At 36.5% G+C, this 14,846-nt stretch overlaps 1 protein-coding gene across 5 annotated transcripts in view; it reads left to right on the top strand.

Annotated features, from left to right (window-relative positions):
• ERBIN (erbb2 interacting protein) overlaps positions 1-14,846 on the top strand; it is a 140,528-nt gene that overhangs the window by 50,858 nt on the left and 74,824 nt on the right. For all 5 annotated transcript variants that reach the window (XM_017537849.2, XM_017537848.2, XM_017537847.2 and 2 more), the window contains exons 2-4: positions 5,482-5,529; positions 9,469-9,666; positions 11,552-11,669. In XM_017537849.2, coding sequence (XP_017393338.1) covers positions 9,478-9,666; positions 11,552-11,669 — 307 coding nt within the window. In that variant the 5' untranslated portion in view covers positions 5,482-5,529; positions 9,469-9,477. The remainder of the gene's footprint in view (positions 1-5,481; positions 5,530-9,468; positions 9,667-11,551; positions 11,670-14,846) is intronic.

Genomic DNA, 14,846 nt, shown 5'->3' with positions numbered 1-14,846 from the left:
GGAGGCTGAGGCAGGCAGATTACTAGGTCAGGAGATTGAGACCATCCTGGCTAACATAGTGAAACCCTGTCTCTACTAAAATAACAAAAAATTAGCCAGGCATGGTGGCACATGCCTGTAATCCCAGCTATCTGAGAGGCTAAGGCAGAGGAATTGCTTGAACTTGGGAGGCAGAGGTTGCGGTGAGCTGAGATCACACCACTGCACTCCAGCCTTGCTACAGGGCAAGACTCTCTCTCAAAAGAAAAAAAAAAAAAAGGAAAATAATGTGTAGTTTCAAGTTCTGTCATAGCAATAATTACATAAAATATGAAAGATCTAATCCCACCATTAAAACAGAAATTATCACATTTGATTTCTAAAAAGATCCAATATTATGCTTTCTACAAATGGTTATTTGAAATGTAAAGACATTTGGTTAAAATTAATTGATGGAAATATATATCATATTAACACTAACAAAAGAAAGCTCCTATGGCTATAGTGACATCAGAGAATATATTAAAAGACAGAGATTACCAGCAGGAAAAAAAGCCCTCATAATGTTAAAAGGATCTATTCACCAAGAAGATATGAGCCCTAAATATCTATTCACTTTATAATGGACCTCCAACATGCATGAAATAAAAATAGACAAAAGAATAGACAGATTTACAACTATAGTTAAGAGATGCCTATACTTTTTGGTAACTTACAGAAAAAGCCATAAATTGGTTAGAATATAGAAGATTTGAACACAACTGTCAACCAATTTTATCTAATTGACATTTATAGACGTCACTCTCAAATCCCCTTCACTCCACACCCACCAGGCTGTGTGCTCAGCCAGGCCTCCGATACTCTCAGTGCAGCCCGTGATTGGAAACTCATCATCATCAGGCTCTGTTTAAGAGATGGTTGCAGAGGGAGCTGGGTGTGGATGTGGACTCGGATGCCCTGTGGGTATCAGTTCTGCTGACACTTTGACCCAAAGTAGATAAAGTGCTGAGCAAGCAGTGTACGCTGGAGCCTCAATGAGTCCATCTGCACAGTGGGGAGCATGAAGAGATGGTTTTGGCCTATACTTCTGCTTGTTCAGTTCTTCAGCTCACAAAAAGGATACTAGTCCATGAAGGTGACCTCGTAGTACTGGTTAATTAAACTTTATTGCTCACTGAAAAAAATATAGCCAGGTATATCTTGTGATCTCTTTAGGTAAATAGAAAATGTTCTGTATTTAAAAAAACAAAACATTTATAGTGATTTTACTTTTCAATTTTTATAGTAATTCTCAAACTGAGACTTTTGTCAAAATAATCTCCAGTAGAGGATGGGGAGAGCTAAATGATAGTGGCTATAGTATGGATGAAATAAGATTGACCATGCATTGATTATTATTGAAACTGTGTTGGAAAAAGGAATCACATGACATTTTGTTTAAGACAAAGACTTTTGAGTTTTATACTGTACCTAATTTACTAAATCAGAATTTCTAGGGAGAACATAATAGTATCTATATTTTTCAAAAATAATAAGTAAATATTAACTAGCTACTTACAATTACAGCCAAGTTTTGTTTTATTTTCTTCCTCATGAGCAGCTTATTAAATGGATGGCAGGATTTACTAGGGCAGTCTATGAATGGTCACCCAGATCCTACTTATGAAAATATCCATGAGCTCTTCTTTTTCTCTACTAAATTATTTCTATCTGCCTACAAATCCACTATTGTATCTCTTCATTCATATTTGGTGCTATCACCTAGTTTATTTTTCTAATGTTTTATGTAGCAAAACTACCTGAGTTGTTTATTGGTCTGTTCTTTCTTGAATTTCCTCCAAATAGTGTTTTGCCCCACCAATTAGAGGTGATCTTGTCAAGATAACCAGTCACTTTTATATTCATACACAGTGGCCATTCTAAGTCCTTATTAACAGAGTTTGTACCTTCTTCCTCCTTAAAACATTTTTTTTTCCACTTGGCTTTTAGAATGGCACACTTTTTTTTGTCAGGGGACAGGTGTTTCTTTTGCCCCACTTGACTGCTTCTCTTCAGTGTCCTTTGCTGGTCCTCTCTCTTCTTTCTAACCCTTAACTTTATAATGTTTTGGGGCTCAACCATTGAACCTATTCTCTTTTTTGTCTGCCTTCATGCCCCTGATGATCTCATCTAATTTCATTGCTTTAAATATCATCTATAAGCAGATGACTTTCAAATTTATATCCTCAGCTTGGATCTCTTCCCACATCTCTGAATGCCTATATCCAGCTGCTTACACAGTGTCCTACTCACATACCTTTCAAGTATTTCAAACTAAAGTTTTTGAATACAAGCATCTCTTTTTCTCTCTGCCCTGCTCCTACCATGGTCTTTTTCCATTTCAGTTTACTGGCAGCTCCATTCTACCAGACTGTCATACCTGGGAGTGTATAGGAGTGACAGAAGATTTGGTGGCCAACTCTGCTTGCAGTACACACAGGTTTTTTTGTGGCATGCAGAATATGTAGACTTCTTAGAGAATGTTAAACAAATTAGTCCTATACCATTTGGCATAGCGACAGAGTTTGATATATTTAGGGTAGTTCTGTAATTTTGAAACACATAAATGAATATCACTTGGGGTTATTAAGAAAAAGATTATTATGTATACACTTTTTATTGACTGTTGTTTCGTGTTTTAGGCTGTCTCACTTTGGAATGTGTTGGCTGCAAGTATGGAAAACATAGCAATAGTTTAAGCAAATAAGGGAATTAGTTTTCCCACATACCAAGAAATCCAGAAGTAGGGAATAGTTAGCATTAATTCAGCTGCGGCAGTGCTGTTTGAAACCCCAGCTTGTTGTGTCTTTTTCTTCTGTTAGTCTTATTTATTGGCTGATTATTAATCCTCATGCTTGTTGACTTACAGTAATAGGTTGGTTGTTGCAGTATTAGACACGTTTACAGATACAAGGCTAGAAAAATGAGAGAGTGGTGGTGTCAGATATATTTGCTCCGGTTTATCAGGAAAGCAAATGTTTTCCCAGGATTAATCCCCATTTCACCCCCAAAGCAGGCTTCAGATTATAAGTCTTTGATATTCACTGTGTTATCCATTTCTTATTGATCCCTCCAGGCATGGAAAGCTCAAAAGTAGTAATTGAGCTGGGCCCCTACTGCCCTGAATAATCCAGAGTCCTGAAAGGAAAGCCAGGTCACACCTGTAAACCCAGCACTTTGGGAGGCTGAGGTGGATGGGAAAACTGATTGAGCTCAGGAGTTTGAGACCAGCTTGGGCAATGTGGTGAGACTCTGTCTCTTAAAAAAAAAAAAAAAAAAAGTAGCTCAGTGTGGTTAGCTCGGTGTGCACACTTATAGTCCCACCAGCCCCTCAGAAGGCTAAGGCAGGAGGATCGTTTGAGCCCAGGAGGTCAAGGCTGAAGTGAGCCATGATTTTAACACTGTATTCCAGCCTGGGCAACAGACCAAGACCCTGTCTCCAAAAAAAAAAAGGCAAAGTGACTCACACCTGTAATCCCAGCACTTTGGGAGGCCAAGGCAGGTGGATCACTTGAGCTCAGTTTGAGACCAGCCCAGCCGACATGACAAAACCCCATCTCTACTAAAAATACACACACACACACACAAATAGCCAGGTGTCGTGGTGTACACCTGTAATCCCACCTACTCAGGAGGCGGAGGCAGGAGAATCGCTTGAACCCAGGAAGCAGAGGTTGCGGTGAGCTGAGATTGCACTACTGCACTCCAGTCTGGGCAACAGAGTGATACGTCTCAAAAAAAAAAAAAAAAGAAAGTTTTAGAAGGGAAGATAAATCCCATAAGCATCATTAACAGTGCCTGCCAAATAGAACTATGAAAAATTACCAAAATATAATTGGCCATTCGAGTTTATTTGCATAGAAAATTATTTCTCAGTAAGTTCAGATTAATGGCATTTTAATGGTAGGTGAAAGAGTGTTTATATAATGAGGGCTCTCAATAGCTTATAAAGGTATGAAGACTATTCACTATAAAGATAGCCATTTAGCTGAGTGCAGTGGCTCACGTTTGTAATCCCAGCACTTTGGGAGATTGAGGTGGGAGAATTGCTTAAGCGCAGGAGTTTGAGACCAGCATAGCCAACATAGTGAGACCCTGTCTCTACAAAAAAGTTTTAAAATTAGCAGGGTAGAGTGGTGTTATAAGTAAAATTTTGATGCCGTAAAAGAAACGGCCCTCGGAAGGGTGTGGTGCTTCACGCCTGTAATCCTAACACTTTGGGAGGCTGAGTCAGGCGGATCGCCTGAGGTCGGGAGTTCAAGACCAGCCTGACCAACATGGAGAAACTCCGTCTCTACTAAAAAATACAAAAAAAATGTAGCCGAGTGTGGTGGCACATGCCTATAATCCCAGCTACTTGGGACGATGAGGCAGGAGAATTGCTTGAACCTAGGAGGCGGAGGTTGTGGTTAGCCCAGTGCCATTGCACTCCAGCCTGGGCAATAAGAGCAAAATTCCATCTTAAAAAAAAAAAAAAAGAAAGAAAGAAAGAAAAAGAAATAGCACTCAAAGATAAATCCTCTTAGCAAGGTAGTTTACTTCTATAGAAGGGTGCAGTCTATGGATGGAGCAATGGTAGCCACACGCTTGGACAAGTAGGGAAAGGGTACTTATGCCTGATGGTGGGGGTGGAGGCTGGGGAACGGGGGTGGGGGGGATAGGGAGGTGGGGGAGGTGTTTTCCCCTACTGCTGTGTTGTTCCCCTATTGGCTAGGGTTAGACCGCACAAGCTAGACTAATTCCAATTGGCTATTTTAAAAAGAGCAGGGATCCAAGCTGGCGTGGCAGGGTCGGTGTGTTGGTGAAGGATGGTTATGGACAGGATCAGAGCAAGTAGCCAGGGGTGACCTAGGTCAAAGAAGGTGACTGGAGCAGATGACCCAGATGAGTCAGGATGGAGCCTGGGGCAAGGGGAACAGATGTGAACTACTGATTAGAACCAGTGGAGAAGGTTGTTTACTGGAATTACAAGGAAGTTAAACCTTAAAATAGAGGATTAAAGAATAAGAGAGCTGAACACACATACTAATTCTTTGAAGAGAAACTTGGGGTTCACTGTTATAGTGGTATGCACCTGTACTACTTAGGAGGCTACTTAGGAGGCTGAGGTGGGAGGATTGATTGAATCCAGGAGTTTGAGGCTGCAGTGAGCCATATTTGTGCCACTGGACTCCAGCCTAGGTGACAGAGGGAGAACCAGTCTCTCAAAAAAAAAGAAAAAAAGCTTAATCATTTATTTAGAAACTAGTAAATGTGTGTGTATGTGTGTGCATACACTTGTGTGTATGTGTTTTAAGAGGCTACTATTTTGGTTTGACTATTTGGTCTTAACTATTTTCAGTTTACAAATTTAAAGTTTTGAGAAGTTTAACTTTTATATAAATTAGAAATTAAAAGAGATGTTTCTTAGTCATAAAGATCCATTTTTATTGTTAATTTTGGTTCTGTTTTTGCTTTCCATAGAATGTTGGCTCAATTAAGAAACATCAGGGAGATAAATTCAACCCAGTGGTAAGTAACTTTGATTTATTTTGGTAGAAAGTTTTCAGCAGCCAGTTGCGGGGGCACATGCCTGTAATCCCAGCACTTTGGGAGACCAATGTGAGAGGATCACTTGAGTCCAGGAGTTCAAGACCAACCTGGGCAGAATGGTGAAATTCCCGTCTCTGCAGAAATTACAAAAAGTAGCTGGGCATGGTGGCTGGTGGCATAGCGATAGCCTCGGGAGGCTGAAGTGGAAAGATCCCTTGAGTCTGGGAGGTCGAGGGAGCAGTGAGCCAAGATTGCACCTTTGCACTCCAGCGGGGACAAGTGTGACCCTGTTTTTTTTTGTTGTTGTTTTGTTTGTTTGTTTTTGAGATGGAGTCTCTCTCTGTTGCCCAGGCTGGAGTGCAGTGTCGTGACCTCGGCTTACTGCAACCTCCACCTCCTGGGTTCAAGTGATTCCCCTGCCTCAGCCTCCCTAGTAGCTGGGACTACAGGTGCATGCCACCATGCCCGGCTAATTTTTTGTATTTTTAGTAGAGATGGTATTTAACCATGTTAGCCAGGATGGTCTCGATCTCCTGACCCGGCCTCCCAAAGTGCTGGGATGACAGGCATGAGTCACTGCGCCCGGACTTTTTTTTTTTTGGAAGCTTATTACGGTGCTCATTTTCTGGGTGCATACTTTCTTTTCCATTCTGATTAGAAGATTCTTAACGTCTACAGTGTTATTTCTGATTTATAAAGTGACTCTTCCTTATGACATACCTGAAATTCTAATTAGCAGTTCCATGTTGATCAGTTCAGTTCTGATCAGGTGGGGCTTTTTTCCTTTTTGATTACTTCCTTGTATTATTGTGTAAAGGAGAATTGGTCTTTGGGTACTATTACTCATTTACTTCCCTTTCATATGTTACTTTCCTCCTCTGCCCTCAAGAATTAAGGTCCTTATCCTTTCTTATCAGTCAGCAGTTTTTAGTCTATACCACTTCCATTTGCAGTCCTATATAGATTTGGGGTTCATTTTTATGTTGGTACCAGGCCTACTGAATTTGATCTGAGGTCTAAAGTGCTTTCTTTATAGTTTCAATTTATAGAAAGTTTTCCTTTGAGATGTAAACTCTGTGTAGCTTCCTAGAATCAAACATGTAATCTTCCTTTTCTGAATTCGTTCTCCTTTCAGAGAAGTTCTATAATTTCTGTGTATCTGTCTGCAATGTAATTAGCTCCACAGGAAAAAACTTGGAAATTATTTTATCTCCATCAATAATTACTTGATCCTATAAATTGCCTTATACCTCAAGTGCCCTATGTATTTTTTTTTTTTGAGACGGAGTCTCACTCTGTTGCCAGGTTTGAGTGCAGCTGCTCAATCTCAGTTCAGTGCAGTGGCTCAGTCTTGGTTCACTGCAACCTCTGCCTCCCGGATTCAAGCGATTCTCCTGCCTCAACCTCCTGAGTAGCTGGGACTGCAGGCACGAACCACTGCACACAGCTAATTTTTGCATTTTTAGTAGAGATGGGGTTTCACCATGTTGGCCAGGATGGTCTCGATCTCCTGACCTTGTGATCTGCCCACCTTGGCCTCCCAAAGTGCTGGAATTGCAGGTGTGAGTCACTGCACCCAGCCTAGTGCCCTACATCTTTATATGTTATTTTTAATGTTTGGACCTCTTATTGTCCAGTGGCTATTAAGCATTTAAAATGTGTGACTGATAAGGAGTCTTAAATTTTTTTTGATTTGGCTTTTAATATTAAGTTTAAATAGCCAAATGTGTCTAGTGGCTACCATACTGGACATAGCAGACAGAATTCTTTCCCATTCTTAAGTGTCCTCCTAACTCAATATCAGTGTATTAAAATGTCTAGAACAAGAAATTTTGTGTTCATTTTTGGAATTTTTTAAATGATCTAATAAGCACAGAAGTAAAATCTAAATTCTCTTTTGGCAATTAAAATCTTATTAGGTGAACTGTTTATTCTTACTGGTAAAACATGCCTTAAAAACATAAATTGTTACTAATAAACTTTTCTGATTATTATTTGTTGACAAAGATTTTAGATGGAAATATTTAATGTTTGACATCTTAGTTTCTTTTTGTAAATTCTGAAGGAGAAACATGTAGTGAAGATTTACTGATACTTGAATTGTTTAAAGCAACTTCCTTCAAGTATTTATTATTGCATGTTGAGAAGCAGTATAGAAGAGCACAGACTCAGTTTCTTCATGGAAAAATGCAGATAACAGTACATATTTTAGAAAGTTGTTGAGATGATGAAGTGAGAGTCTGCCTATAGTTTATCTAGAGAAGCTTGCACAGTGCCTGGTATAGAGTGATTGAGTAAGTATAGTCAAAAAACTTTTTTTTTTTTTTTTTAAGACAGAGTCTGGCTGTGTCACCTAGGCTGGAGTGCAGTGGCACAATCTCGGCTCGCTGCACCCTCTCCCCTCCCAGGTTCAAGCAATTATTCTGCTCAGTCTCCCAAGTAGCTGAGATTACAGGCATGCACTACCACACCCAGCCAATTTTTTTGTATTTTTAGTAGAGTTGGAGTTTCATCATGTTGGCCAGGCTGGTTTTGAGCTCCTGACCTCAAGTGATCCACCTGCCTCGGCCTCCCACAGTGTTATGATTACAGGTGTGAGCCACTGTGCCAGGCCTAGAATAGTCAAATTTTTAAAAAGATTGCAAGGGAAATAAATATCTTAGTCATTGTCACTTTTAAAATATCATGTAGTATGAAGTAGAAGAGTTAGAAGCAGTGCCTTGCCAGATCCATGTTAATAGCCCAAGGCAAAAGGAAAAATCACTAATATCAGATCCTGTCTTTATTTTAACATTGGATATTTTGTTTTATACATGGATTCTTTTTCAGTAATCTGTATTTTTAAAACATTATATTGAGATATTGTACTTATCTTGATTACTGAAGTTTTTGATACCTCCTTATATTTTGTGCCTGAGGCCTGACTGGTCTTAACCTAGTCTTGGTCCTGGGTAATCTGATACTCTAATAGCATCTTCTGTCAACAGCAAGAATGGATTGCTTTACATAGAATTGATAACACTAATTATCATTTTTATTTATTCCTAATATTGCTATAAAGTTGCCAATATATTTGTGTGAATTTTTTGGTTTAATTTTATCTTAGAGTATGCTGCACAATTCAGATTTTTAAAAGTCTGTTTTTAAACTTGTATTTCTTCAAGTGAATTGCTTTAATATTTGTGCAAATATAATCTTACTTTGCTAATATAATCTTAGCCTAGTTAGAATTAACCTATGTTCACTAATTCAAAATTGGCCTTTTCCCTCAATTAATTTGAAATCTTTATTTAAGCAAGTTTATGCACCAATGTGTTACCATAAACACATTTGAGACATATAAAAGTTCTTTAGAAAAACAATATGACCAATATTTAATTGAAACAAAATATACTTGGGGTAGGCGAGAATTTTCATGTGTAAATTTTCAAGTGGAAACTTTGACTTTTCATAGGGAAGTTATAGGATGATTGATTCCTGATGGCTGGTTAGGAAGACCTGAAAATATCTTCACATTCCCACTTCCTACTCAAAACTGCACCTAATCAAGTCCTTAATGAAGACACATAGAACTTTTAGAGCCAGAAATTAAGTAAAATTAAGTAAAAGTCTTGCCATATTAAGAGTTTTTCTTACTTAAGATAACTAAGAAGCAGGCGCAAAGCATGGTTTTTGAAGAAGCATGTAAATGGCCACTTCATGGATTGTTTTGTGAAGTACTAAAGAGCTTGAGTTTAATTTGAAATCCAGTAGCTGTGAATGTGGATATTAAAGCAATGTTAAATGGGTTCCATTGTGCTTGTATCGTGGCGGGAGAAGTATTCATCTGTGACATATGAACTGTAATAGATTGCAATGATTTGTGAAAAACCATTGTAATATGTATGTTTTAAATTTCTTTTTATTTGAATATTACAGTGTCTAAAAATGACTACAAAACGAAGTTTGTTTGTGCGGTTGGTGCCATGTCGCTGTCTACGAGGGGAAGAGGAGACTGTCACTACTCTTGATTATTCTCATTGCAGCTTGGAACAAGTTCCCAAAGAGATTTTTAATTTTGAAAAAACCTTGGAGGAGCTCTATTTAGATGCTAATCAGATTGAAGAGCTTCCAAAGGTATGCTAATACTTCCTTTCAAGAATTACCTTTGGATATTTTTATACCGAGAAATACAATATTCCTAATATTGCTATAAAGTTGCCAATATATTTGTGTGGTATCTGAATTTTTTGGTTTAATTTTATCTTTTTTTTTTTTTCCTAATTCTATCTTAAAGTATGCCGCACAATTCAAATTTTTTAAAGTTGATTTTTAAACATATTTCTTTAAGTTAATTGCTTTAGTACTTGCGCAAATAACTTAAAGTTTTGTATTTAATCTTAGTTGTATCCATTAAGGTAAATAATGAGATTAAATAATTTCTGGAGTCAGTAGTTTTAACTAGACCAATAATTGAAATTAATGCCGTCTTTTTCTAGTTTTCATAAGACATTAATGTGCATTGTTATAATTGAGGACAATTGCCCTTTTAGTTACCATATTATAATTTTATCATTAAATAGCTTTTTTGAATTCATACAGATAATGTTTTCCTCCATTTACAATTTGTTTGGAAAGATTCTGGAGGACTTAGATTTCTGAAGTCTAGTAACTTAACAACTGGAAGGAGAAAGTTGGTTTGTTGCCCTAAAACACCTTCTCAGGTTATCACCTTGTTTTTTTTTTTTAACTAAACTTTTTTCAGCGTACTTTTTCTTCTTAAATCCCAGTCTATCACTATCGTATAACAATTTCCCCTCTCATTATCCTATACCAATTAAATTGCTTTAATTGTTAAGATCTTTTGCCATTGAAACAGCAGTGTTTTTGAAACTATGGGCGGAGACCCATTGGTAGCTCAAATCAATTTAGTATGTGTGGGCAGCATTTTGAAAAAAAGGACTATAAATCTGGACTATGAGAATTAGGAACAATAGGACACTTAGATAAGTTAGAATTTTCACATAAACAAGGAATAATTTGTTAGTGTCAGTATGTCCCGTATGATTAAAGTGTGTCCCTATAATTGTGGGATATACTTGTACTAAAAAAATTATTTGTTGTTTATCTGAAATTCAAATTTAATGAATATCTTATATCTACTCTTACAACCTTAATTATAAAAAATTCCTATTTTATAGGAATAGAGTGTGTTACATATAGCTATTGTTTCATGAAAATATTTTAGATTTGTGTGTGTATACATACTGTTTGCAACAGGCTTTTTTCTGGTGGTCAATAGTAAGCACATTTTGAAAGCCACTACTATCCTAGGGGTTATCTTATACAGAAATTTTTATATGGCTTTGGATAAAAATTAAAGGCTGTTAGTCATATGTTTATGAACTAGAAACCTAGGTTGTGGTAGGGTAATTTACTGTTCTTCCTTATATGTTGTTTTTCAGCAGGCAATTTATCTTCCTTAGCCAGTTCTAGAGAATATGGAAGACCAAAATTGGTCTTCTTCTCTAATCACCACCAGTAGAGTCTTGGTTTAGTAGTTTTATTGAAAAGGGAAAATCTTGCTGTAACAGTGCAAATAACTGAATCATTTATGTCTTATCATTGCTAATATTAACATTTTTAGAAGAATACTCTTCTTAAATAGGGCTTTCATTTCAGAATAAGGCTGCTTGAAAGCCAACTCCAGAGTTTATCACATTTAATAGCCACTTTTTTTGTTACTAACCCAACAGAGGATATAGCCATATACTTATTCTCACTAAGTGCATTTTACTTAAGGTAGAAGTATGAAGATATAAATTAATCTGAATGGTTCAGTTGTATTCATATCCATAATAGCATAATCAGAACAATGAGACATCTTTCCTGGTGTTAGTGTAGATGTTATAACTCACTCAGTTTTAATATGGCTAATTTTATTTATGTGTGTAAAAGTTAGTACATGAAATATTTAAGGTTATATATATAATTGACATTCTTTCTTCCCTTTTTTCAATAGCAACTTTTTAACTGTCAGTCTTTACACAAACTGAGTTTGCCAGACAATGATTTAACAACGTTACCGGCATCCATTGCGAACCTTATTAATCTCAGGGAACTGGATGTCAGCAAGAATGGTAAGGTTTTTTTGCCCACAATTTTTTGTACTTGGGAACATGTTTCATTACTAAGATTTCTATTGCATTTTCCAAAAGTAAAAATATAAAAATAAGTTAAATCTAATGTATTAATACTAAATTCATCTAAGAATATGTTTGTTTTCTATAAAGACTTTGCCCCACTTTAAAGGTTTTACAACCCGTTTTGTATCAAATACAGTAAAATTAAATGTTACAGCCTTGGCTTGGCATTTGTTTATGTACATATAAAATTCGTCATAGCTTAAAGCATGTGGAGAATAAATGTAAGGGCTTTTCATTTATATTTTTAATTGTGCTCATCATGTTGCAGGTTAGATCTCTTGTACTCACTTCTCCTGTCAAACTGAAATTTTATATCCTTTGAACAACATATTCCAGTCCTCCATCCCTGCTTCCCCATCCCCAGCCCCTGCTAACCACCATGATACTCTGCCTCTGCAAAATTCCATTTGTAAGTTAGCTTATTTGGTATTTTTTTTTCTCTGTCCCTAGCCTGTTTTACTTAACATAATATCCTCCAGGTTTCCCTATGTTATTGCAAATTAACAGAGTTTTCTTCTTTTTAAAGGCTGAATAGTACTCCATGGTGTAACATTTTCTTTATTCATTCATCCATTGATGGACACTTAGGTTGACTTCTTATCTTGGCTATTGTGAATAGCGCTAAAATTAACATGGGAGTGTAAATATTTCAACATACTTATTTTATTCCCTTTGACACATATTCAGTAGTGGGATTGCTGGATCTTGTGGTAGTTCTCATTTTTTTAAGGAACCCCCAAACTGTTTTCCATAATGGCTATACTAATTTACATCCCCAGCAACAGTGTGCAAGCATTCTCTTTTCTCCACATCCTCGTCAGCACTTATCTTTTGTCTTTTTTACTCATTCTAACAGATGTGAGGTCCTATCTCACTGTAGATTTAATTTGCATTTCCCTGGTGATAATGATGTTGAACATTTTTCATATATCTGTTGGTCATTTGTGTCTTCTGTTGAGAACTACCTATTCAGGTCATTTGCCAATTTTTAAGTCAGGCTACTTGTTTTTTTGTTATTGAGATTTTTGAGTTCCTTATATTTTGAATACTAACCCGTTATCAGATGTATAGCTTGCAAACATTTTCTCCCACACCATAGGCTGTTTCTTCTTTGGCTGTACAGGAGCTGTTTTGTGTGATGTGATCCCATTTGTCTGTTTTTGCTTTTTTTGCCCGTGTGTTTGGGGTCATATTAAAAAAAAAATCATTGTTCAAGCCATTGCCAAGCTTTAGAATGTCATGGAGCTTTTCTCCTGTATTTTCTTCTAGTAGTTTTATAGTTTCAGGTGTTATAGTTAAGTCTTTATCTGTTTTGAGTTGATTTTTTATATGGTGTAAGATAAGGACTTAATTTCATTCTTCTGCTTGTGGGTGTCCAGTTGTCCCAACATACTTTATTGAGGAGACTGTCCTTTACCCATTGTGTATTTGTGGCACCTTTGTCAAAAATTGACAAAATGCATTGATTTATTTTTGGGCTTTCTATTCTTTTGTATTGGTCTGCATCTGTATTCCTGTCCTTACTATGTTACTTTGATTACGATTGCGTCGTAGCATATTTTGAAGTCAGGTGTGATGCCTGCAGTTTAGTTCTTTTTGTTCACCATTGCTTTGGGTATTCAGTCTTTTGTGGCTCCATATGAATTGTAGGATCGTTTTTTTCTTTTTCTATGAAAAATATCATTGGAATTTTGATAGGGATTGGGTTGAATCTATAGACCACTTTGGGTAATATGGACATTTTACAATATTGATTTTCAAGTCTACGAACAAAGGATATATTTCCATTTATTGTGCTGCTTCAATTTTTTTTCATCAAATGTTCTATAGTTTTGAGTGTGTATGTCTTTTACCTCTTTTGTTAAATTTATTTCTAAGTATTTTATGCTTTTGGTAGCTATTATAAATGGGATTGCTTTCTTAATATCCTTTTCACATAGTTTGTTGTTAGTATATAAAAATGCTACTGATTTTCATATGTTGATTTTGTATTTTGCAACTTTACTGAATTTATTCTAACAGTTTGTTGGTGTCTTTAGGGTTTTCTATATATAATATTCTGTTGTCTGCAAATAGGGACAATTCAGCTTCTCCTATTCAAATTTGGAATCCTTTTCTTTCTTTCTCTGGGTAGGACTTAAGTACAACATTGAAAAGAAGTGGCAAGAATAGATACCCTTGCCTTGTCCCAGATCTTAGAGGAAAAACTTTTAACTTTTTTTTTTTTAATGGAGATGGGGTTTTACCATGTTGGCCAGGATGGCCTCAATCTCTTGACCTTATGATTTGCCCGCCTTGGCCTCCCAAAGTGCTGGGATTATAGGCGTGAGCCACAGCACCTGGCCAGCTTTCAACTTTTCATTGTTAAGTAGATGTGAGCTGTGGGTTTGTCACATATGGCCTTTATGGTGTTGAGGTGCTTTCCATCTATACCTGATTTGTTGAGAGTTTATTATGAAAGGATGTAGAGTTTTGTCAAATGCATTCTCTGCATTCATTGAGAGATTTTTTTCCTTCATTTTGTTAACGTGGTATATCACATTTATATATATGTTGTAATTATTAACAAGGCTAAGTAGTCTTGTTTAGTGTGTTTAGTTTGATATTCATTGAGAAAAGTATGGAAGATATATTTTAAAATATTAAGTCCTTACCTCAGAAGGAGAGAAAAATCAGCGCTTGAAATTTTAGAATGAGCATATCTTTCTTTTATAATTACAAAAGAGAATCACATGAGGATAAATTTTAAATGGTCTGACCAAATATAGGACTTTCAGTAAACACTAAATACTGTCATGTTCAAATAATACTTCTCATAAGAATTGGGGAAAAAAACTTTAATAAGTACCACTAAGTTAGTGCAGCAGTGCCAGCAAGTATGTAGTAATCATATTCCACAGCCCTTAGCTCCAAAGTCATTCTTTGTCCTAGTGATGTGAGTATCCAGAAGTAATCCTTCCTAAATTTTAGGACTTATTATGAACCATTTTAGGGCTTATTAGAAGTCATTTTGTTTTCACAATTAACAGTTAACTTTGGCAAGCTAATATAACCAGGTGTCTGTCTACACATACACACACACACACACACACACACACACACACACACACA

This window comes from Cebus imitator, unplaced genomic scaffold, assembly GCF_001604975.1.
Source record: "Cebus imitator isolate Cc_AM_T3 unplaced genomic scaffold, Cebus_imitator-1.0 Scaffold107, whole genome shotgun sequence".
Classification (NCBI taxonomy): domain Eukaryota; kingdom Metazoa; phylum Chordata; class Mammalia; order Primates; family Cebidae; genus Cebus; species Cebus imitator.
The sequence above is the reverse complement of the archived record's forward strand: the minus strand, read 5'-3'. Positions and strand labels throughout refer to the sequence as shown.